This window comes from Maniola hyperantus, chromosome 28 (genome assembly GCF_902806685.2).
Source record: "Maniola hyperantus chromosome 28, iAphHyp1.2, whole genome shotgun sequence".
Lineage (NCBI taxonomy): Eukaryota > Metazoa > Arthropoda > Insecta > Lepidoptera > Nymphalidae > Maniola > Maniola hyperantus.
In genome coordinates this window covers 1639283-1661583 of record NC_048563.1, presented here as the reverse complement: position 1 = coordinate 1661583, position 22301 = coordinate 1639283, and the positions used below count along the sequence as shown (strand labels likewise).

The following is a 22301-nucleotide window of genomic DNA, read 5'->3' as shown; positions in this document are numbered from 1 at the left end:
AAAATGGCTGATATGAAATTTAAAAAAAAATTAAGTGTTGTACATAATATATAGGTACTAGTCACAGTACGCGGCAGAAAGTAATGTACATCGACCCCTAGAAGGAGATAGCGGATTTATGGAGCATTGTCTCTGTCGTTGAGACCGACAAAACGTCATATACTGGTATGAGTGACAGAGACAACGCTCTACAAACCCGAAGTGTCATTCTAAATGGCAATATACATTATTTTCTGGCGCTAAGCTGTGATAGCCTAGTGGTTAGGACGTCCGCCTTCCACTCGGAGGTCGGGGGTTCGATCCCGGGCACGCACCTCTAACTTTTCGGAGTTATGTGCGTTTTAAGTAATTAAATATTACTCGCTTTAACGGTGAAGGAAAACATCGTGTGGAAACCTGTATGCCTGAGAGTTCTCCATAATGTTCTCAAAGGTGTGTGAAGTCTACCAATCCAGCGTGGTAGACTGGCCAAAACTCTTCTCACTCTGAGAGGAGACCCTCTGTAGTGAGCCGGGCGGCGATGGGTTGATCATGATGACTGTACGACGGTACGGAACCCATCGTGTGTGAGTTCGACTCACAACTGAAGTGTTTTTTGTTATTCCATTAACTTACCTACTACGTACTTTTAGTTAATCGGTATACATTGATTTCTTAGTTCTTTATATTTAGAAGTACTTACTGAGCTGGTGTCGATATGTTTTTTAAATTAATTTTGGCTTTTTGTAAGTATTTTTTTGTTAATTTTATACACTGGCTTCGCTCAAATTGTACTTAAGTACCTACCTATTTTTAAAAATCCTTATAGCAGTAAAAAAACCGGCCGAGTGCGAGTCAGGCTCGCGCACAGGGCTCGCGCAACGAGAGTTCCGTACTAGTCGTATTTTTTCAACATTTTGCACGATAATTCAAAAACTACGATGCATAAAAATAAGTAAAAATCTGTTTTAGAGTGCACAGTTGAAGACCTTTCATATGATACCCCACTTGATATAGTTGTCTTACTTCGAAAATTGAAAATACTAATTTTTAGTTCTTTTAATTTTTTTTGTGTGATGTAACCACAAATTCACGGTTTTTTTTGTTTTCAGATTTTCCCCCTAATATCTGCTATAAGATCTACCTACCTGCCAAATTTCATGATTCTAGGTCAACGGGAAGTACCCTGTAGGTTTCTTGACAGACCGACAGACAGACGTAATCCTATATGGGTTCCGTTTTTCCTTTTGAGGTACGGAAACCTAAAAATAAGATAGCTCAACAAAATACCGGGTAGGTACTCGTAGTTTTTCAATTTTCATTCATATTGCTTGTACCAACCGTATCATAATATTATCAGTCAAAATTCGAGAGACGTTTGCTTTTTGGTTTAATTCCATGCAAAATTGTATAACGGACAACGGTACCGTTATTTAACCGATACTAAATATCGATACCGAATATTCATGGTATACGGTTATCTTCTATTACTTTGGAGTTTCGACATCAAAATATATCGATATACCATCGTATCACTTAATAGGAGTGTTAATTTTTACCCGTAATTCAGTCCTTGCGTTACAGAGAGAAACTACCTAAGTAGGTAAAGGTTATTAGTGTTTACCTACACTTCAAGGAATTTACTAAATAATTTTAAATACATATCAAAAATTGCGTGACCGGCAGGAATCGAACCTGCATCTTCTGGGTTCGCGCCCGATGCCTTGACCACTCGGCCACGGTCTCGCTTACTGCCAGTGACGAAATTGGTGATATGTATGTTTTGACTTTTGATATGTATTTAAAATTATTAGGTAAAGGTACTTATTTATAATATGCGAAATCTCACGTTTCTAGACTCTGCGATTTGTGGCTACGGCTTACGTTGATTGGTCATTCAGTCTATTTATTCTTTTATATGTACGTACCAATCTATACTAATCTTCACTCTATACTATTTACTATAATATTATAAATCCGAAAATGTGTTTGTCTGTCTGTCTGCTAGCTTTTCACGGCCCAACAGTTTAACTGATTTTGGTGAAATTTGGTACGGAGTTAGCTTACACCCCGGGTAAGGACATAGGCTACGTTTTATACCGGAAAATCATAGAGTTCCCGCGGGATTTTTTAAAAACTGAAACTCACGCGGACGAAGTCGCGGGCCTAGTATAATATAATTTTCATTGTACTTACAGGTAGCATACAAAATGCAACACCTATTTCATACAAACATCATAAAGACGTAATTCTGTTTGGACATTTTAACCGTCGTGGTGTCAACCTTAACCATAACCATATAAATGAAAACCCATTAAACCCCCTATTTAAAGAGAATTCTTCAGATTCAAGCAATGAGTCTCGCAGACTATTCGATTGGATAAAAAAAGTACTAAACAAAAATGATACGAAAGGAACAACTCAAAAAACGCGTACATACGAAGAACTGATGAACGAAAAAATAAGATTTAGGCAGATGGAGAAAAATTTAACTGAAACACTAACAAAACTATCTCATGTTCTAAACCAAATACTTAATATAGTTAAATATTCACGTTATACCCATTTTGATGATATTCACGAGTTTTTACCAACAAAACTAAGGAATAGTCAAGTAAACAGACGTTACAATCGATTTAAGAGAAATGTGGATAAAGTTAATGTTGTATTTATGAAAACCGGTAAAGAAAATACAAGTAATAAAACTATTACTGCAAATGAAACAGATATAGCCAAAAACGGTAGACGAGCTATGTCACCGATACAAGTTACTAATAATGAAGTAAAAAATCGATTATTCCAATACATAGACGAAGCGTTTGCTGAAATAATCAAAAAAATCGATTCCCTAAAATCGACTAAACAAATGTTCTCAAAAGACGTCAGCTATCAAGTAGGCTATATAATATCGAATATCGATACATTGGAAGTAAATATGTTAAAAATGAAACGGGACATGGACAAAAATAAGTATATTTGGGACGACAAAAAGATTTTGAATCTCTACGACACAGTCAAACTCTCTAATCAAGCTATTGCAGATCTGTTGGATATATTGAAGAATTATATCGAAAAAAGCTTAAATTAGGTGTAATTAGTATATAGGTTATGTATACCATTTCACTGAGACGGCACGTGAATGGGATAGGTTACTGTTACTTACTAAATTCATGATAAAAGTACCTAAACATTATGTTTCGTTACATTAAAACGGTAACGATAAAAGTAGCGGTATACCGATATGTTTTTAGTAACGGTCTTTAGTAACGAACTTTCATACAAACTTCCACCCCCCCATTTAACCCACTTAGGGGTGGAATTTCAAAAAATCCTTTCTTAGTAGATACCAACTCTTTACAAAGAACATACCTACCCTCCTTTCATGTCTCTAGGACCAGCAGTTTAGGCTGTATGTTGATAAGTCAGTCAGTCAGGACTTTGAATTTTATGTATAAAGATTAGCTGTACTTCAATAAAACCAATATGAAACGTTTTATAAACTGTTTTATTTTGATCAGTCTGTAACAATAACTTAATCTATAAGTGCGATAAGGCTATCTTGGCGCGTGGGGAAAATCGGAACTAACGTTGCCGTCAAGTGTCCCCTTTGTTCTTGTTTGAATATTCTAAGCCTTTGTTCTCCAACAGCGCCCCCCTGTCAATGTCATTCAAGTGCCAAGAGAGCCTTGTCGCACTGTAGGTATTCATAAAACTAAGAGTGAACGACTAAGAGGAAAAATGATGTTTTAAAAAAAGTGTTGCTTAGGACCAAACTAAAAGGTACCTAACTACCAACTTTGGTCTTACGCAGCATTTTTTTAACAAACATTAGTTTTTGAAAAAAAAAACTCAAAAACATGACGACAGAACTATCTATACGCGTTGGCCGTCCCCCAAAAATAAAGACTCAATAGGCTCAAAACTAACAAAAAACGTTAAAATTCGCTTATTCAGACCCAATGTTTAAAAAAAATTAAGTATTTTGGTTCTTAAGAACTTTAACGTCTTTTATTTCCTTAGATACTTAACTATCTACCTACATAATTAGCTTACAAAGTTACATAGTCTCTATACAACAGTCAGGTTTTAAAATAAACTGCTCTTTTTGTACTTATTAAATAACAATAATAACTTTAATATAATAAACTTAAAAATACTTAGTACACTTGCACTGGTTCGAAATTTAAATTCACCGGTGCGAACATTTGATATCGAAAAACAGTTGCAATGTTGCCACAGAGAAAAGTTTTCTACCATTTTAGTAGTTTTTATTTTCATTTTATAACTATAGTGGCTTATAGAAACTCTTCCGATTATTCGGAATCGTCGTCTACCTTTGGGTACATGCAATTCAAGATAATGGAGTCTCAAAACGTTACTTGAAAATATTGGATAGAAACTAACCACTGGCATTATTATGTATTCTGAGCCACTGGTCAACCTGCCGTGAACCATAGCTCAGAACATACAGAGCATAGGTGAATAGTAAACGACTTTAGACTTGCCAAGCTCACGTTTCATACGCATGTGGTTTATATGACAGTCAACGTTGTAAATACTAAACTTGCGAGCAAAGAAACTGGTCTGGAATTAATAAAGTACTTACCCCGGTTTTTTTGCTTGCGAGTTTATTTTGTTACTACATGTAAAATTTATAAATCCTTCTACTTTAAGTAATTTGTAGTTACAAATTAGTTTCGTTAAAAAAATACATTTTGTTATAACCTATTAGAAGTACTTTGTGATTTTCTTAATGGCTGGAGAATCGACTCTAACACCACCGTCGCTGGGTTTGCTTTACTGCATCTGTTAACATGATAAACACTTAATTATTTTATTTGGTTCACCAAAAAAGTCAAATATACCCAAGTGAGTTTTTTTCTACGAAGTAAAACGGCTACAGCGTAAAAAAAAATTTCAATGCCTCAGAATAGATTTTGAAGTATTCCACAATAATTATTATGGGTGTGGACACCTTCATATTACTATATATACTGTTGGTATTATATAAATACAGGTACCTAAAAATAACCGTCATGTCTAAAACCTTTCAGCATAGTTAGATCTAATTTAAACTTTTGACTTATTATTTTTATGAATAGACTAAATATACTATTTTTATGAAATTTAAGTCCATTAAAACAATGTAATGGGCCCAGAATATCTGTCACCATTATAAGAGCACAGATTTCTGTGTTATAGCAAAGATTACATAAATAGCAAATAGTGCCTGGAAGGCACTCTCTCTATCTCTCTCTGCAAAAACGTTAAAATAAATAGCAACTCTTGTTACGACACAATAAAGTGCTTAAGTTTTAATAAAAGACTCTTTTTCTATCGCGTAAACACCTAAATCTTTCTCACTCTCTCTTTCGTTAGAGACAGAGTTACGAAAGAGCCGTCAAAGTCGCCCTGGCGTCCATAGATTTATAAAGGTAGGTAGTTTAAAAAATTAAAACAGCTTGATATTCCTTCTCCCAATAGGCAGTTACATTACCATTTACCAATATGGTATTAAAAATCAGTACCCTTATTATAAATACGAAAGTATGTTTGTTTATTGATTGTTGGTTTATCGGTTTGTTGGTTTGTCCTTCAATCACGTAGCAACGGAGCAACGGATCGACATGATTTTTTGCAGGGGTATAGTTGCTATATATATAGTTGCACCTGGAAAGTGATATAGGCTACTTTTTATCCCAGAAAATCAAAGAGTTCCCACGGGATTTTTAAAAACCTAATTTGACGTGAACGAAGTCGCGGGCATCAGCTAGTATTAAAATAAAAGCAATTTACCTGGGAAACATATCAGTACATTTCAAGTCTGTCCACCCGGTAAGCACTTCATACAGCATAATGTCTAGCGCCCGGTCCGCTGGCACCTCGCCGGTTAGCATACGCAGCGCAAGCCTGGAAAAACAAAAAAAAAAAAAACAAAGTCAAAGTCAAAATCATTTAATTCATGTACAGACCTAGGCCTTTGAAACTGCTTATATGACAGATCGAGCCTCTGCTACCGGTTTGAAAGCATAATTTTCTGAGAAGAAATCCCAGCTTTAAACTCAGCAGTTACTATTTTTAAAACAAAAACCACAAAAAAATTACACATCAGACAACTGTTTTCGACTAAACGATTTTATATTAGTTACGCGTTGTAGGTAGGTACCAATATTTTTTAGCATAAACATATAAGTCCCACAAATTGCTATTGCGCTGGAACCATGTCTCATTAACATCGAGATGACGTCACTTTGAGGTTAGCCGAAATAAAAATATACCATCAGCTCGAAACTTCAGTCTAGTGCTGACGTCACTAAAATGGCGGCCACGCGCATTAGCAATTTGCGGGACTTAAAACCGTAATATTAAATTGAACTACTCATTCCATGACAATGGCCATGACAACTCATTTATTGAAATCTAATGAGTGGTTTGGAAGTTATGTGAAGACAGAACATACAACACACGTCTTATAATAACAATCTCTATACTAAGTCTAGATCAAAAAAAGCGTTTTATAAACAATGGCCCATCAAGTAATAAGAAAAAGCGAGTCACAATTTTTTTTGTTCGGAAATCAGAGTGACCCGTCTAGAGCATTTTTGTCATCAATTGATAAAACAGTTTTAAATCTGTACTTACCCGTTTATCCTAGCCATAGTACCGTACGGTGCGTTCAACTTGGCTGTAGCAACCAAATTCTTGCAATACAACAACCAAACGCAATCCAAATCGGTATAAAACGCACTCGTAGCGTTGGCAACACTGGCACTTGAACTGTCATTCTTGTTGAATGACGTTCGGAGATGGTTTAGCGCGTGAGTGTTGGCATCAATGTTGCGCGAGATTTGATTTTGAATGTTGGCATTCAATGTTTCGCGATTCGATATCTGGGTTAGAACCATTCTGAAAAAATTGAAAAATTAATTTTTTTTTGTATAGTCCGTACAAAATAAGGTGTCACGCGTCATTTTAACTCTATGTTGAGTTGACCCATAACAGTCATGTCACATTTAAAATAAGGACTAAAATAAAATAATACTTTTGATATGACTAGGTACATAAAGTTAAAATGGCGCGTGAAAACTTATTTTGTACGCATTGTACTGATTTTTATTTTCATGACAATCTATGAACCTTTTTTGATTACGACTTATTAGCTTACACAATTATAAGAAAACAATCTAAACTAATTCTAATTTGTAAAATCTGAAGGATCTGTGAAGATTTTACGTGCTCGCTTCACTCGTTCAAGTTAAAATTTATAGGTACTATTCGTTTTCGAACCCGGTTTGTATAAAACTTAAGAAATCGCGCTCGCTTCGCTCTCAATGTTCGTGTTGATTGGTTGAAATCAACTTTTTTTTATTTTATTTTTTTAAATTAGACTAGTGCAGGCAGCAACAGGTGGCAAGTCATGATGCAGCCTAAGATGGAGCGCGCTTGCTTAGAAGATGCCTATTCATACAACTTACTTGGTGTTTTTGAAAGCTCTTCCCAGATGTATCGCCGCGCGCGCTGTGCTCATCCCAATCTCCAGAACGTTTTCCAGAAGATTCTTCCCAAAGTCCAAGTCTTCTGCTTCTTGACGAAGGTTTTGACGTTTCCTAAAGATAAATATTATATACAGTGCGACAAGGCTCTCTTGGCACTTGAATGACATTGACAGGGGGGCGCTGTTGGAGAACAAAGGCTTACAATAATCAAACAAGAACAAAGGGGACACTTGATGGCAACGTTAGTTCCGATTTTCGCCACGCGCCAAGATAGCCTTGTCGCACTGTATACAGTTAAAAGTCACACGGTCAAGTGCGAGTCGGACTTGCAAACAAAGAGTTTTGTATCATCCGTAAAAGGAATAATACTGTTTTAGGGTTCCGTACCTCAAAAGGAAAAAAGGAACCCTTATAGAATCACTTTGTTGTCTGTGCGTCTGTCCGTTGTGTCAGTCAAAAAAACCAATAGGGTACTTCCCGTTGACCTAGAATCATGAAATTTGGTAGGTATGTAGATTGTAGGTCTTATAGTACAAGTAAAGGAATAATTCCGAAAACCGTGAATTTATAGTAAGCTAGTTAAATCATTAAAAAAAATTAAATGTGTTCATGAAAAAATACTCAATTAGTAGGTACCTATTTTCAATTTTCAAAGTAAGATATTAGATAACTATACCAAGTGGGGTAACATATGAAATGGCTTTACCTGTACCTATACTAGAAGTATTAACTAATAATATATAATATATAAACAGATTTTTAGTTATTTTTATGCAGGATAAGTTTTTGATTTATCGATTTTTTTGTTTTCGAGATACGGTACCCTAAAAATGTTGTTACTCACGAGAAAGCATCGTGCTGGTGGTTTATTTCATTTCTTTTGGCCTCCACTTTGGATGGTTCCATGAAGAGCGCATTGAACGCAAACACATCTGGATCTTTGAGCATTTTATTTCTTGCTGTTTCCTGAAATAAAACTTTTGAATTTAATTGTGATTAATTGCTGTGATTAGTAAAGTTTGCGTTATAATTATCACCACTATATCTTACAAATCTAACACCATACCAGACCATCAATAAGAGTAATTTATTACCTATTTTGAATAAATCATTTGACTTTGACTTTAATAAAGCTAAGTTAATATTTGTTTTCGCAGATTAACGTCTAACGTCAGAGCCTCAATAGCTCAACCGGTATAGGAGTGGACTGAAAACCGAAAGGTCAACGGTTCAAACCCCGCCCGTTGCACTATTGTCGTACCTACTCCTAGCACAAGCTTGACGCTTAGTTGGAGAGGAAAAAGGAATATTAGTCATTTAACATGGCTAATATTCTTTAAAAAAAACAGGTACAGTTAGACAAGGCTATCTTGGCGCGTGGCGCTTGGCGGCCGGCGGTATAATAACATTGTAAATTGAAAAATTAAAAAGAGCAACCGCTGAGTTTCTTGCTGGTTCTTCTCGGTAGGAACGGCATTCCGAACCAGTGGTAAATTAAAACTACCTGACTATTCACAACTACTTATGAAGTACTTGTAAACTTTGTAAACTTTTTACAAGTACTTGTAAAAAGTTTACATGAATAAAAAAACATTCTATTCTATTCTATTCGTGGCGAAAATCGGAACTAACGTTGCCGTCAAGTGTCCCCTTTGTTCTTGTTTGAATAGTCTAAGTCTTTGTTCTCCAACAGCGCCCCCCTGTCAATGTCACTCTAGTGCCAAGAGAGCCTTGTCGTATTGTACATAATTTAAAAAGTTACAAAAAAACCCCTGACTGCACTTCATTTTCAGCTCGCACATTAAAAGCTCAGTCCGGCATTTTGATTTTTAAAGCCATTTTATGTATAAGTCCCGCAAATTGCTATTGCGCGTGGCCGCCATTTTAGTGACGTCAGCACTAGACTGAAGTTTCGAGCTGATGGTATATTTTAATTTCGGTTGACGTTAAAATGACATCATTTCGATGTTAATGAGACATGGTTCCAGCGCAATAGCAATTTGCGGGACTTTTACCCAGACACCAAGACAAATCTAATAGCGAATTCCTCATAAACGTATCATTTATCAAAATCGTTTGAGCCGTTGAGTAGTTACGAGCTGACACAGGGACGGTCATACACAAGTCACATCATCATCATCATAAACCAATAGACGTCCACTCGTCCACTGCTGGACATAGGTCTCTTGTAGGGACTTCCTGACACGCCACGGTCTTGCGCCGCCGCCATCCAGCGGCTCCCTGCGACTCGTCTGATGTCGTCCGTCCACCTAGTGGGGAGGTTGGTTCCGGTGCGAGGTCGCCATTCCAGCACCTTGGGGCCCCAACGTGTATCGGTTGTACGAACTATGTGCCCTGCCCATTGCCACTTCAGCTTCGCAACCCGTTGAGCTATGTCGGTTACTCTAGTTCTCCTACGGATCTCCTCATTTCTGATCACTTTGAACTGAACAAGTCTCACAGGTTACTCCTTTTGCTGAAGTCGGCTAAAAAAAGTTACCTACTAACCTGACTTTCCCAAGCCATCAGCTGTATATTATGAAGCAGCATAACATCCAACGTCAATATACCAAACGACAGCAAATTCGTGCTATTACTCAAAATTACTTTCCTACTCTGATTGACTTGAGTGAAATTTTCTCCAAAATACAACTCCCTTAGTTTACTCATCACTATAGTAACATTACCCTCTATTAAACTTTCATTTAACGCCTTTAATAACTGTCCAAATTCATTACTACCAGTAGAATTAACAGAATTACGTTTTTCAATAGCTTTAGCATCAAAATCTGGATCTGTTACTATCCAATCGTGTAGTTCCTGGACTTTTTCTATCAAGTAACTGGTCATAGAATTGCTTTGTATATAATCGTCATACAAATTATTATCGTCGTAGTATTCTTCGTAGTTATCATCTTGAACTTTTTTTAGTCCTGCAATATAACCGTCTGATAGTTTAATATTGTTGTCGTGTAGGAATACATCAGGTAAAGTTGGCTTGAATTCTGGTACATCATTAATTAATAGTTTGGCTTCATTTATTGCGTTATTAATCTTATAATTATTACTTTCATGGTCTTTTATATCTTGATAATTATGGGTGATAAAATCATGTTTTGAAATTGTCATAGGATTATTTAAGTGATAGGGTAGTTTTGCCTGATCTTTCTTTTCGATTCTTCTTTCTGGATGGTGTAATATATCGTGGATTGGATGGATTTGTGGTTTAGATACTAGGTTTTCTTCTATTTTTTTCTTATCGCGATTCCCGACTACGTTTTTGAAAATGGGGAGTTTTTCTAGAATTGGGTAGTTGAGATCGTTGTCATTGTCTTGTGGTGTTGAGGGTTCTCCTTCAGTGGATGTTGGTAACCTTGGTTGTGGATAACCCATTGGATATAAGGGTTCCTGAAAAATTTGGATGTGATATAAATTGTTGTGAAGTAGGTAAGTTAATACTAAAGTAAATACAAAAAAAAGCTGTGAAGCCTAGTGGTTAGGACGTCCGCCTCCTAATCGGAGGTCAAGGGTTCGATCCCGGGCACGCACCTCTAACTTTTCGGAGTTATGTGCGTTTTAAGTAATTAAATATCACTCGCTTTAAACGGTGAAGGAAAACACCGTGAGGAAACCTGCATGCCTGAGAGTTCTCCATAACGTTCTCGAATGTATGTGAAGTCTACCAATCCGCAAAAAGTTATCTATTAAAATCTTGGGAAATCTATAGAAATGGCGAATACTGTTGAGGCGTATAGCATCTGCCCCAAAAAACGCAACTTGGTGATGACCACTCTGCCAAGAGAAGAGGAAGAAGAATTAAAATGTTACCCTGGGCTCAGCGTAGAGTCCTCTAGGAGTATAGTTGTCTCTGGCAGCAGTTCTCGTGATAACTATAGTTGCAAGCACCAGAGCTCCGCACACCGCGAAACACGACGCGCTTGCTATGACCCACACTTTAAGCGGCACCTGGAAAAATATAAAGGTACTGATAGACTTGAGCATTCACTTGTAACAGAACACCTCCTTGACGACTTCCCTGGCGCAGTGGTAAGCGCTGTGGTCTTATTAGTGGGAGGTCCCGGGTTCGATTCCTGACAGGGATTTGGAATTTAATAATTTCTAAATTTCTGGTCTGGTGGGAGGCCTCGGCCGTGGCTAGTTACCACCCTACCGGCAAAGCCGTGCCGCCAAGCAATTTAGCCTTCCGGTACGATGCCATGTAGAAACTAAAGGTGTATGGGTTTAATATGGGTTAGCCCGCTCCCACCTTAGACTGCATCGCCACTTACCATCATGTGAGATTGCAGTCAAGGGCTAACTTGTACTGAATAAAAAAAATAAAAAAAAAACATCGAGCATTCGCCGTTTTTATTTTTATCGAACTGAACAACGAGTCGAGCCCAGCATAGAGCCAAATATTGCTACGAACATCTTGAGAATTCTAGCGAACGCTCTATTCGATGCTCGTCAATTCTTCATGAAGATGTCACACTGGAGAGCAACAGGGGTGCGGGGAGGAACGTCGCAGAGCGTCGCGGAACGATGATAGAAGCTTGGCTCGGCAAAAAGCTCCAAGCAAATCTGCTCGGTAGAATGCTCGCCAGAACGCTCGAATGCTCGCTAAAATGTTCTCGTATTTTTCTATGATGTAACATTCGCACGAATGCTCATTACAAGTGAATGCTCAAGTCTATCAGCATCTTAAGGAGTAGTATTTTAATGTATATTTTTATTTGTCGATACTTCAACCCAATTGCACGGGTCGTGGTCACCGTGCACCCGTGCAATTGGGTTGAAATATTGACAAATAAAAACAAAAATTAATCTTGGTGTGTACCCGTTATATAGGTACATTAGAATATGTCGTTAAACCACGAAATAAGCTTAAAATTATAAGAGCAAGGAGTTGATTATCCAAGGGATATCTACAGTGCGACAAGTTTCTTTTGGCGCGTGGCGAAAATAAGAACTAACGTTGCCGTCAAGTGTCCCCTTGCGTTGTGGCACATTGTCACACGAGTGTGGTCGCTTTTCACACAGAGTATACAGGATGTAACCAGAACGCTAGCAAATACTTAGCATTATTGTTATACTACCTAAACACAATCCAATACCAATAACCATTTGCCTCATTTTGTAGTTTTAGTGATTTAGTACTTTCAAACCCGCAATGTATAGCGTGCAAAACTCGGGTCAATGCCCCGCCTACGACGCGGCATTGACGGAACGTTCGTTGACCTCTAGCGTCAGTCATATGTTTTATTTGCAATATATCGTGAACTTTTACAAAATATAAGATTTTTATTTTATTATCTTTCGCATTTTTTGTGGTTTTATATCAGAGATCATCAGTGCTATCACCCGTCTTTGTTTTTGCCAGCGTTCTGGTTACACCCTGTATTTATACTTGTTTAACTTACGCTAGTTTTAGTAGGTAACCTGTCTTCAGGTCTGGGCGGCAGCGGTCGCGAGTGCCAATCATGCACTGTCATACGACTGTCGCGCCCTGTCGCACGACTGTCGCGTCCTGTCGCGCGACTGTCGCACGACTGGGGACGCTTCTCGTACTCATATTGAAACATTGTGTATCTGTGGATGAAAAGGTATCTTGAATAATGGTGTTTGTTTCTTTGGCCGTTAAATCAAGTGATATTGAATAGGGTATTGGACTGTAGTCATATAAAATGAAGTGATTTTTTGTATAGTGGTAGTTTATGGGGCTAGAACTCATTGTTCTTTAACAATGAATATTATGAAATTCTTTGACTATGAATTAATGAAGAATAATTTAAAAAATTATTATATTAATGAGGGTTCCGTACTACAGTCGTATTTTTTCGACATTTTGCACGATAATTCAAAAATTATGATGCATAAAAATAAACAAAAATCTGTTTTAGAATGTACAGGTGAAGACCTTGCATATGATACCCCACTTGATATAGTCACTCACTTCGAAAGTTGAAAATACTAATTATTAGTTCATGACCACAATTTAATTTTTTTTTGTGTGATCTAACCCTAAATTCACGGTTTTCAGATTTTTCCCCAAATGTCAGCTATAAGATCTACCTTCCTGCCAAATTTCATGATTCTAGGTCAACGGGAAGTACCCTGTAGGTTTCTTGACAGACAGACGGACACACAGACAGACAACAAAGTGATCCTATAAGGGTTCCGTTTTTTCCTTTTGAGGTACCGAACCCTAAAAATGAATAAAAATCATGTTTTTTTTAATTATTCTCTTTAATAATGAATTCTAGCCCCGTAAACTACCACTATACAAAAAATCACATCATTTTATTACTACAGTTCAACTCAGAAAAGTTAGAGGTAATCGAACCCCCGATCCCCCGAATAGGTGGCCATTTTAACCACTAGGCTATCAGTGCTTTATTTTGCAGTAATTATTTGACAGTGAAACTAAGTAAGTCCAACTAAAAGTACAATCGGTCCCACTTCCCACGCGTGCGCTAACGCGATTTAACGCTGCAATGGACGACACAGCTTGCACCGCAGAATCACAACCCATATTATAAATGCGACAGTGTGTTTGTTCGTTGGTTTGTTGGTTTTTCCTTCAATCACATCGCAACGGAGCAACGGATTGACATGTTTTTTAGAATTCCGTACCTCAAAAGGAAAAACGGAAGCCTTATAGGATCACTTCGTTGCCTGTTAAGAAACCTACAGGGTATTTCCCGTTGACCTAGAACCATGAAATTTGGCAGGTAGGTAGGTCTTATAGCAGACATTAGAGGAAAAATCTGAAAATCATAAATTTGTGGTTACATCACACAACAAAAAATAAATTGTGGTCATGAAGTAATTATTAGTATATAGAGTTATATATTATAGTTATAAATTAGATATATAGATTTGTAATCTTCACTCGTCTATCCCACGGATCTACGAGGGGCGTTTACCTCAAGCGAAAACGTAAGCTAATTGAAAAATCCTATAACAATGTAAAGGAAGCAAGCTTGGGAATGAGTTGCTTAACGGCTTGTGATAGTTCTAATAAGTTTCAATAATTTTGTAAAGTGGTGATAATAAAAAAGAATACCCGGCTGAGTTTGTTGGGGCTCTTCTCAGACCTGGGCGCGTTTGGAACCCTCGTAGCTTTAGTTTTAAGTTTGCGTAATAATTATTACCACTATATCTTAGAAATCCAACATCTGACCATCAAAAAGAGTATTACCTATTTTGAATAAATCATTTGACTTTGACTTTGACTTTGAAGTAAATTAGCTAAATTGCTTCCCAACATCATTTTATGACTGCACCGTATTCGCACCCGATTTTTTAATCATTGGTGAAAATATTATAAGTGTGTGATTTTACAATTAGGTACTTACTTAATTAATTTAGCTCTTCTACCACTTCTGAATTTATTCTGTATTCTGTGGTCGAGACGTTTAGTGTTACAGTAGGTCTATTCAGCAAACAAAGAGGCATAGTGCTGCATAATTAATTATCTAAAGAAAGCCCTTGTTCCTCTGTCTTGTTAATATACGTTCATGATCGCAGGGAAAAGAGGAAATCGGGGATTTTGCAAATTCCCTAGGGGTATCACGAATGTAGTGGTAGTTATAAGATAGGTACAAGGGCAATGCTATATTATAGAACAACATTCTCAGCTACAAAAAAAACCGGGCAAGTGCGAGTCAGGCTCGCACAACGAGGGTTCCGTACTACAGTCGTATTTTTTCGACATTTTGCACGATAATTCAAAAACTATGATGCATAAAAATAAATAAAAATCTGTTTTAGAGTGTACAGGTGAAAACCTTTCATATGATACCCCACTTGATATAGCTATCTAGCGACTAATTTCTTAAACTGGACACTTTCAAGTAAAGATATAGTAAGCCTGTGAAGATGATATTGCTAGGGGGCTCAATTTGAATGCCATAAGCCTACTTTGTCGTATTAGTTTACAAATTGCGAAAAACCAAAAAAAAAAAAACTCAAAACCTTAGGTCTCGGTTCAGTACAGGGGTGGCAGCCAGGTAACCTCCCAGTGTGCCTGGGTGCTGCTGGTCCCTTTTGGATGCATCGGGCATCCGAGGGGACGAGCAGTATTCGGGCCGGTGCACCCTGGTAACATGGCTCATAATCTCTCTTCGGGGATATTGTTGGCCATGGCTAATGGCCTGGCAGGGGGAGGTTTCTCCGCGTGTCCCTCTGACTAGCAGAGGGCACAGTGGACGAGGCGGAGGTTGAGACGCGGGCGACGTGCGCGGGATTGCGTTGTCGCCCGTTGCGTCTCCGGAGGAGGTGAGGTGCACATAGTTGGTGCACCTCGGACGTGCGTGGAGGAGGTGGAGGAGCTTCAGCGGACGTCGCTGGCTGGGTCGCGGTGGTTTGCTTCGGCGTTCCCGTGACCCAGTCGCCAGGCGACAGGAGTGCCGCTGGGTTTTAGTGGGTATTCCGGCCGCCTCTCGGCCGGCGAGTCCCACATACCTTCCCTCCAGTTGGTCGGCTGGCTGGTTAGCTGGCTGGCTTCCAGGGGGGAGGGGGGGGGGGGGGTTAAAAAAAAAAGGTCTCGGTTCAGTACCCTCGAAGATCATGAGATGTTGAAATGCGTGACAGGTTTCGTGCTATTTCACACAACATGATAGCTAGCTACAAGTAGGGTTGCCAGGTCGCCAAACCTCATAGCCGGACAGACCAGCCAGTTTGGCCGGACATTTGGGTAGAAAGGCCGGACACCCTACATTATTGAGGATTTCATGTCTTAGTATTAATAGGTACGACAAATTTTTTTAATGTAAAATCAAGCTTTTTTATTATTGTCATAAATCTTGCTGTCGGGCGGCACTAACGCCTGCGGGAGCGACCGACAGTCGACTCGCCTGCATTCGGCCACGCTCGTTTGCGAAATGTGAAAAGCCTAACAAAAGCCGGACAAACCGGACACCGTTTATTTTGACCGGACACGCAATCAAAAAGCCTACCTATGTCCGGCTTTATCCGGACGCCTGGCAACCCTAGCTACGTAGGTATGTCGCGAGAGATGTCGCGGTCTAGTTAACAGTTTAGTTTAGCAGATACCCGTCCACATCCGGACATAGATATTATCATTAAACTAGCTACATTTTCTTACAACTTACAACAAATACCTACTATAAGTAAGTCATCATTATCATCATCATCATAGTAGTCCACGCGGACGAAGTCGCGGACATAAGCTAATCATTTATTATATCACTGCATATTAAAAATAAAAAAATAAAATAAAAATAAAAAAGCCTTTTATTCCTTACATTTTTACAATATTTTAGGTTTAAAGACTTTATTTTCTCAAAAAAGAACAAAAGTTCACTTACATGAGAACAATTTTAAGCATAAATATAGAAGAAAAACATTACTTAAGATACGGTGAACTTATATATATTTTAAAACTATAGTGTTTGACAATATTTTTTTAATTTTTCTTTCAATTTTGGAAAAGATTTTTCGTTAAAAATGTCTTTAGGCAAGTTATTATATAGTAGCACTCCCTCAAACTGTATAGTTTTCACCCCACAATTAGTCCTAGCTTTAGTTAATTGTAGTTTATGTTTGTTTCGTGTACCATGTCTATGAGATTTTGTCTTAAAAGTGATTTGTGTATGTACGGACTCTAATAGTATTTTTCTAACTAGTATGCATGTTTTGTATTTGTATAATTAACTAATAGATAGTTGATCAGTTTTCTTATATAATTCTTTGGTCGGGAAGCGATAGTCTAGTTGGAATAAAACTTTTAACAATTTGTTTTGTGATATTTGAAATTAAAATTATCTATGTTTTGTTAGGTGGTTAGTTGAACTTATAATTTAGTTGTTAGTATTGTTAGGATTATTATTACTATTCATGTAAGGATAAAGGCAAAAGATGTCCATTTATTTTGGTCCTGCGCTATACGATCCCATTTCGGGCCAGCTGTTCTTAAGATCTCATCTTCCCATCTTGTCAGTGGTCTCCCCCTGCTCCTTTTGCCACGAGGGCCTCATATATTAAATAATTGTAATCATAAGACTATTTTTAAGAAATAGTGATGGTCGCTAGCTGTTGACCCGCGGTGACCTATCGATAGGTACTCTTGACTTAATCGATTATTTCGGGATGCATTCCAAAAATAGAATCACTTATCTTGTGAACCTTTTTAGTTGTATGGTATTTGAATTTAGAACAGACCCACTAGTACAATGTCGTAATCTCTAAACTCAACTAGGTCTACATGTATTGCCATACCATTTCCTTCTGAAGGAGATGCCTCAATTTCTAAATTTTTGGTCTGGTCTGGTGGGAGGCTTCGGCCATGACTAGTTACCACCCTACCGGCGAAGCCGTGCCGCCAAGCGATTTAGCGTTCCGGTATGATGCCACGTAGAAACCAAAGGGGTATGGATTTAATTCAAACTGCCATACCCCTTCCAGGTTAGCCCGCTTCCATCTTAGACTGCATCATCACTTACCACCAGGTGAGATTGGCTTACTTGCATCTGAATGAAATAAAAATAAATAGTTACGAAACGTGCGTCGAGTGTGTTTTGGGATTTGTGTGGTGGTGCGTATTGCTTGCCTAGTGGCTGCTTTTTCCTGCATGGTTAGCAGTGGGAGGGCGGGCGGTGCATTTCGCATGCTGCATGTTGCATCATACAGATTTGACCTGTTTCAGTGGATTATAGCAAATGAAGCTTTTGGTTCATTGATTTATTGATCGTTAAATAAAATTAAACGGAAGTTTGACATTTTGTCGGTTTTTTTCAGTTATTATAATCTGTTTTTTTCCTTTCTTTGCTTTCTTTGTCAGATAAAGCTTATTTAGTAGAAAAATTCAGCGGCTGACATCTTAGTTGTATAAAATGGAAAATTGTATTCTAAAATAAGTGCATGTTTCAATTGTCTAAGGAAAAATAGAAGCTTTTTTATTTTAAATAATTCAGGCTAACTGAAAATCAACAACTTCTTTAAAGCTAATTTTTCGAATTCTCGATAAATCGATATATGTTGCATGTGAAATATCAATATAGCATGAAAGTTCTTAACTTTATTTGCAAACTTCTCTTATGTAACATAGTTACATTCTGTAATCGTTAATTGGTTTCAAATGTTACAATCTTACATAAAAAGTATGTTGTAATATATAATCGCTAGATAGAATGTTGTAGGTAATTATGAAGATTATCAAAACCCAAAGCTCGCTTGTAAGTTGTGACCTACATTTTGACAAAAGTGTAATAAAAATAAATTAATAAATAAAATTATTTTTATTCAATTAAACTTTTGCAAGTACTTTTTAATCGTTCGGAATGCCTTTCCTACCGAGAAGAACCAGCAAGAAACAAAAAAAAATTGTATTCAAAGATTTGATATACAATATTATGCCATGTATAAAAAGTAGGTAGGTATATGCAGTATTGTGCGTTGCTGGAACGAGCTGCAGGTCAAATCCACGCTCTTTTATCATTTAGATAATCTTCAATTGTGTAATATGCTTTTTTCAGGAGCATTAATTACTTTCAATAGATTTTTTAAACGTGTGTAAAGGCAAGTCCAAAATAGTTTGCGGGATTTTGTTATAAAAGGTTATACCCATTCCCACAAACTTTTGGACTTTCCTGAGGCGGAGCGTAGGAATCACAAGCTTATTAGGGTTTCTAGTTAGCTAAATAGGTCTAGTATATATAGGTCTTGTATTTTAATCATTATTAACCGATAGATGTCCACTGCTGGACATAAGCCGCAAGACTGGCGAGCGGAAATCCCTACAAGAAACCTATGTCCAGCAGTGGACGTCTATCGGTTGATAGCATAATTTATTATGATGAAGGTGTTTTTCGCTAATAAAATCCGTGTGATTCTATTTAAAAGTCAATTATAATTACAAATATCAAGTAATTAATATACGACCGGACAGGCGACAGCGATCCCTATTGTTACCTTTTTGTGCTATTTAGGTTATTAATAAAATTGACATAATATAAGTATTAGACCGTACCTATAATGCGATACAAACTTACAAAGGGAAACGCCCATTCTTGGCCAAAATTCATCCATTAATGTTATGAATCCTAAAAAAACTTATTAAATGACTGAAATATTGCTCGTAACGGTTTGTGCGTAACACTTCAGCGTAATTAAAAGACACTCAACTAATTCCGCTCGTAATGACAATCTTGGCAATGTAGGTATTGCAATAATTCTTACTGAGAAAACAAATAAGTAAACAAAAAGTTTTATAAAAGTTCCTCCGAGTTCTATGTCCAAAATAGTGCTTGTTTCGTGATCTCTGCCCTTATGCCTTTAATATTTGGCCAAAAACTCTTTTAATAGGCGTTTCCTTTTAGAGGTGTCTGGCAGGGGATTGGCACTACACTAACTATCTGGCAATGCATTACGTGATTTCTAATACTATTCTGAAAAAAAAAACCAGCCAAATGCGAGTCAGGCTCGCGCAACGAGGGTTCCGTACTACAGTCGTATTTTTCGACTTTTGCACGATAATTCAAAAAATATGATGCTTAAAAAAATATATTAAACTGTTTTAGAATGCACAGGTTTCGCAGGCATCGAACCCCCGACCTCCGATAAGAAGGCGGACGTCCTAGCCACTAGGCTATCACAGCTTTTAAAAAAAAACTTACCGTTTCAAAAATAACTTAAAACTGCACAATCACTTTTATCGACAACTTTTGAATATCGCGAGATGTCACATAACTAGCTTGTCCTTATTATAGAATTTAAACTTGAAACTATCTTTTTTGTGTTAATTTTTTTCTTTTACAAGTTAATCTTTGATCTTTTAATATCTATAAAGATAAACGCGTGCGTCCGCGATGCAGTTTTTGCTTGACTAACGAAAAATGTACAGTAAACGTTTACTTGGTGAACATCGTTTTTGTTGTAAATTGGTTTGCGCGTGGTCTTGTCTTTTGAAAAATATTTTTAACGAAAGAAAGAAATAATCTTACAAATTATTTAGTGCACATATTCAAATAAATACCTACAGTACGCGGCCGAAAGTAATGTACATCGGCCTTTAGAATGACATTTCGGCTTTGTAGAGCGTTGTCTCTGTCACTCGTACCTATATGACGTTTCGTCGGTCTCAACGACAGGGGCAACACTCTACAACCTACCTACTTATAGTCCGCGACAGTTCGAGATGGCAATTTTGGTATGAGGCGGGGGTTCGCCCGCACACACGTCACCCGCGCTCACCCGAACCGGGTTAACGCGGAGGCTGTGTGAGTGTGCGTGGCATTCCCTCCCCGATTACCATCTCGACCTGTCACGTAGTATACCAAAATGGATAATTAGATATTTAACATTATTCACAAGTAGTATTACGTTAGTCTATAATCTAAAACCATGCGACGCAACGCCCCCCAATAAAGTACGGAACACTTACAGCCGCACTCAGAGTCACTAATAGATACTTAAGATTGAGTTAAAACGAGACAGATTTATGTGAGAGATATAAATCTATCTCGTTTTAACTAAACTTAAGTAACGATTAAGCGACCCTGAGTGCGGCTGTTAAGTTATTAAAAGTAAGAGTGATTATAGTCCGTACAAAATGACTTCTCACGCGCCATTATGGGTCAACTGACATTTTTTTACTATAGAGTTTTTTTTTTGACATTAGCGCATTCCTTTTCGTCAGCTGTCTCTTTCTCTCTATAGTAAGCTTGTGTTGGATGTTTCGCAGAGCAAGTTACAGTAGAGGACAAGTGCGTGAAAGTAGCGAGGTGAAGGAGAAGTCTGCAAACATTGTAAACAAACGTAACATAATCCATAGATTTGTGTATTAATCTATATCAGTACCCTTATTATAAATGCGAAAGTGTGTTTTTTGTTGGTTTGTTGTCCTTCAATCACGTCGCAACGGTGCAACGGATTGACATGATTTTTTGTATAAAGGTCTGGAGAGTGACATATGCTACTTTTTATCCCGGAAAATCAAAGAGTTCCCACGGAATTTTTAAAAAACCTAATTCAACGCGGACGAAGTTGCGGGCATCAGCTAGTCTAAATAGACAAGGTGCCTGGTTGACTGACTGACTGATCTATCAACGCACAGCTCAAACGAATGGACGGATCAGGCTGAAATTTGGCATGCAGATAGCTATTATGACGCCTGCATCCGCTAAGAAAGGATTTTTCAAAGTTCAACCTCTAAAGGAGTAAAATTGGGGTTTGAGATTTGTGTAGTCCACGCGGACGAAGTCTGCTGACCTAGAATCATGAAATAGGTAGGTCTTATAACGGACATTAGGGGAAAAATCTGAAACCTTGAATTTGTGTTTACATCACAAGAAAAAAATTAAAATGTGTTCATGAATAAATATTGCTATTTTCAACATTCAAATTAAAATTACTATATCAAGTGGGGTAGGTATCATATTAAAATGCTTTATTTGTACATTCTGAAACAGATTTTTATTTATTTTTAGGCATAATAGTTTTTGATTTACCATGCAAAATGTCGATAACGATTGCAGTACGGAACCCTCAGTGCGCGAGTCTGTCTCGCACTTGGCCGGTTTTTCTCTGGAGATATACGGAACTCTTAAGTTTGGCTCGACACAGGATTCGACCTCGGGACCTTGATTAGCAGCCGAATACGACATCCTTTACTTACCTTTGGGCTGGAGCACCCCAGTACCAACTCCTTCCATTTGATCGGATCCAAAGGCGGGCTGTTCCACTTGTGGACGATCCCAAACTAACCGGCTCGCTAGAAAGCCTGGAGCACCGCAGAGACATTAGCTCTCTATGCGTGTTCTATCGCCTTTATCATGGGGAGTGCTCTGAAGAGCATTTTGATCC

At 37.7% G+C, this 22301-nt stretch overlaps 2 protein-coding genes across 3 annotated transcripts; one reads left to right on the top strand and one right to left on the bottom strand.

Annotated features, from left to right (window-relative positions):
- The first annotated feature begins 688 nt into the window (after window positions 1-688).
- LOC138404451 (uncharacterized) lies at window positions 689-3512 on the top strand. 2 transcript variants are annotated; one of them, XM_069508425.1, is made up of 2 exons: window positions 689-725; window positions 2178-3511. In XM_069508425.1, the coding sequence occupies exons 1-2, from the start codon at window positions 698-700 to the stop codon at window positions 3065-3067; spliced, it is 918 nt and encodes a 305-aa protein (XP_069364526.1). In that variant the 5' UTR covers window positions 689-697; the 3' UTR covers window positions 3068-3511. The 2 variants fall into 2 exon arrangements, with proteins under 2 accessions (XP_069364526.1, XP_069364527.1); XM_069508426.1 differs by having other exon boundaries at window positions 695-729; window positions 2182-3512.
- LOC117994913 (uncharacterized) lies at window positions 3476-20334 on the bottom strand. The gene is made up of 9 exons (XM_069508400.1): window positions 20114-20334; window positions 12896-13064; window positions 11304-11441; window positions 9984-10883; window positions 8320-8441; window positions 7455-7586; window positions 6622-6885; window positions 5776-5889; window positions 3476-4785 (listed from the first exon to the last, which is right to left on the bottom strand). The coding sequence occupies exons 2-9, from the start codon at window positions 13055-13057 to the stop codon at window positions 4698-4700; spliced, it is 1920 nt and encodes a 639-aa protein (XP_069364501.1). The 5' UTR covers window positions 13058-13064; window positions 20114-20334; the 3' UTR covers window positions 3476-4697.
- Window positions 20335-22301: the final 1967 nt, after the last annotated feature.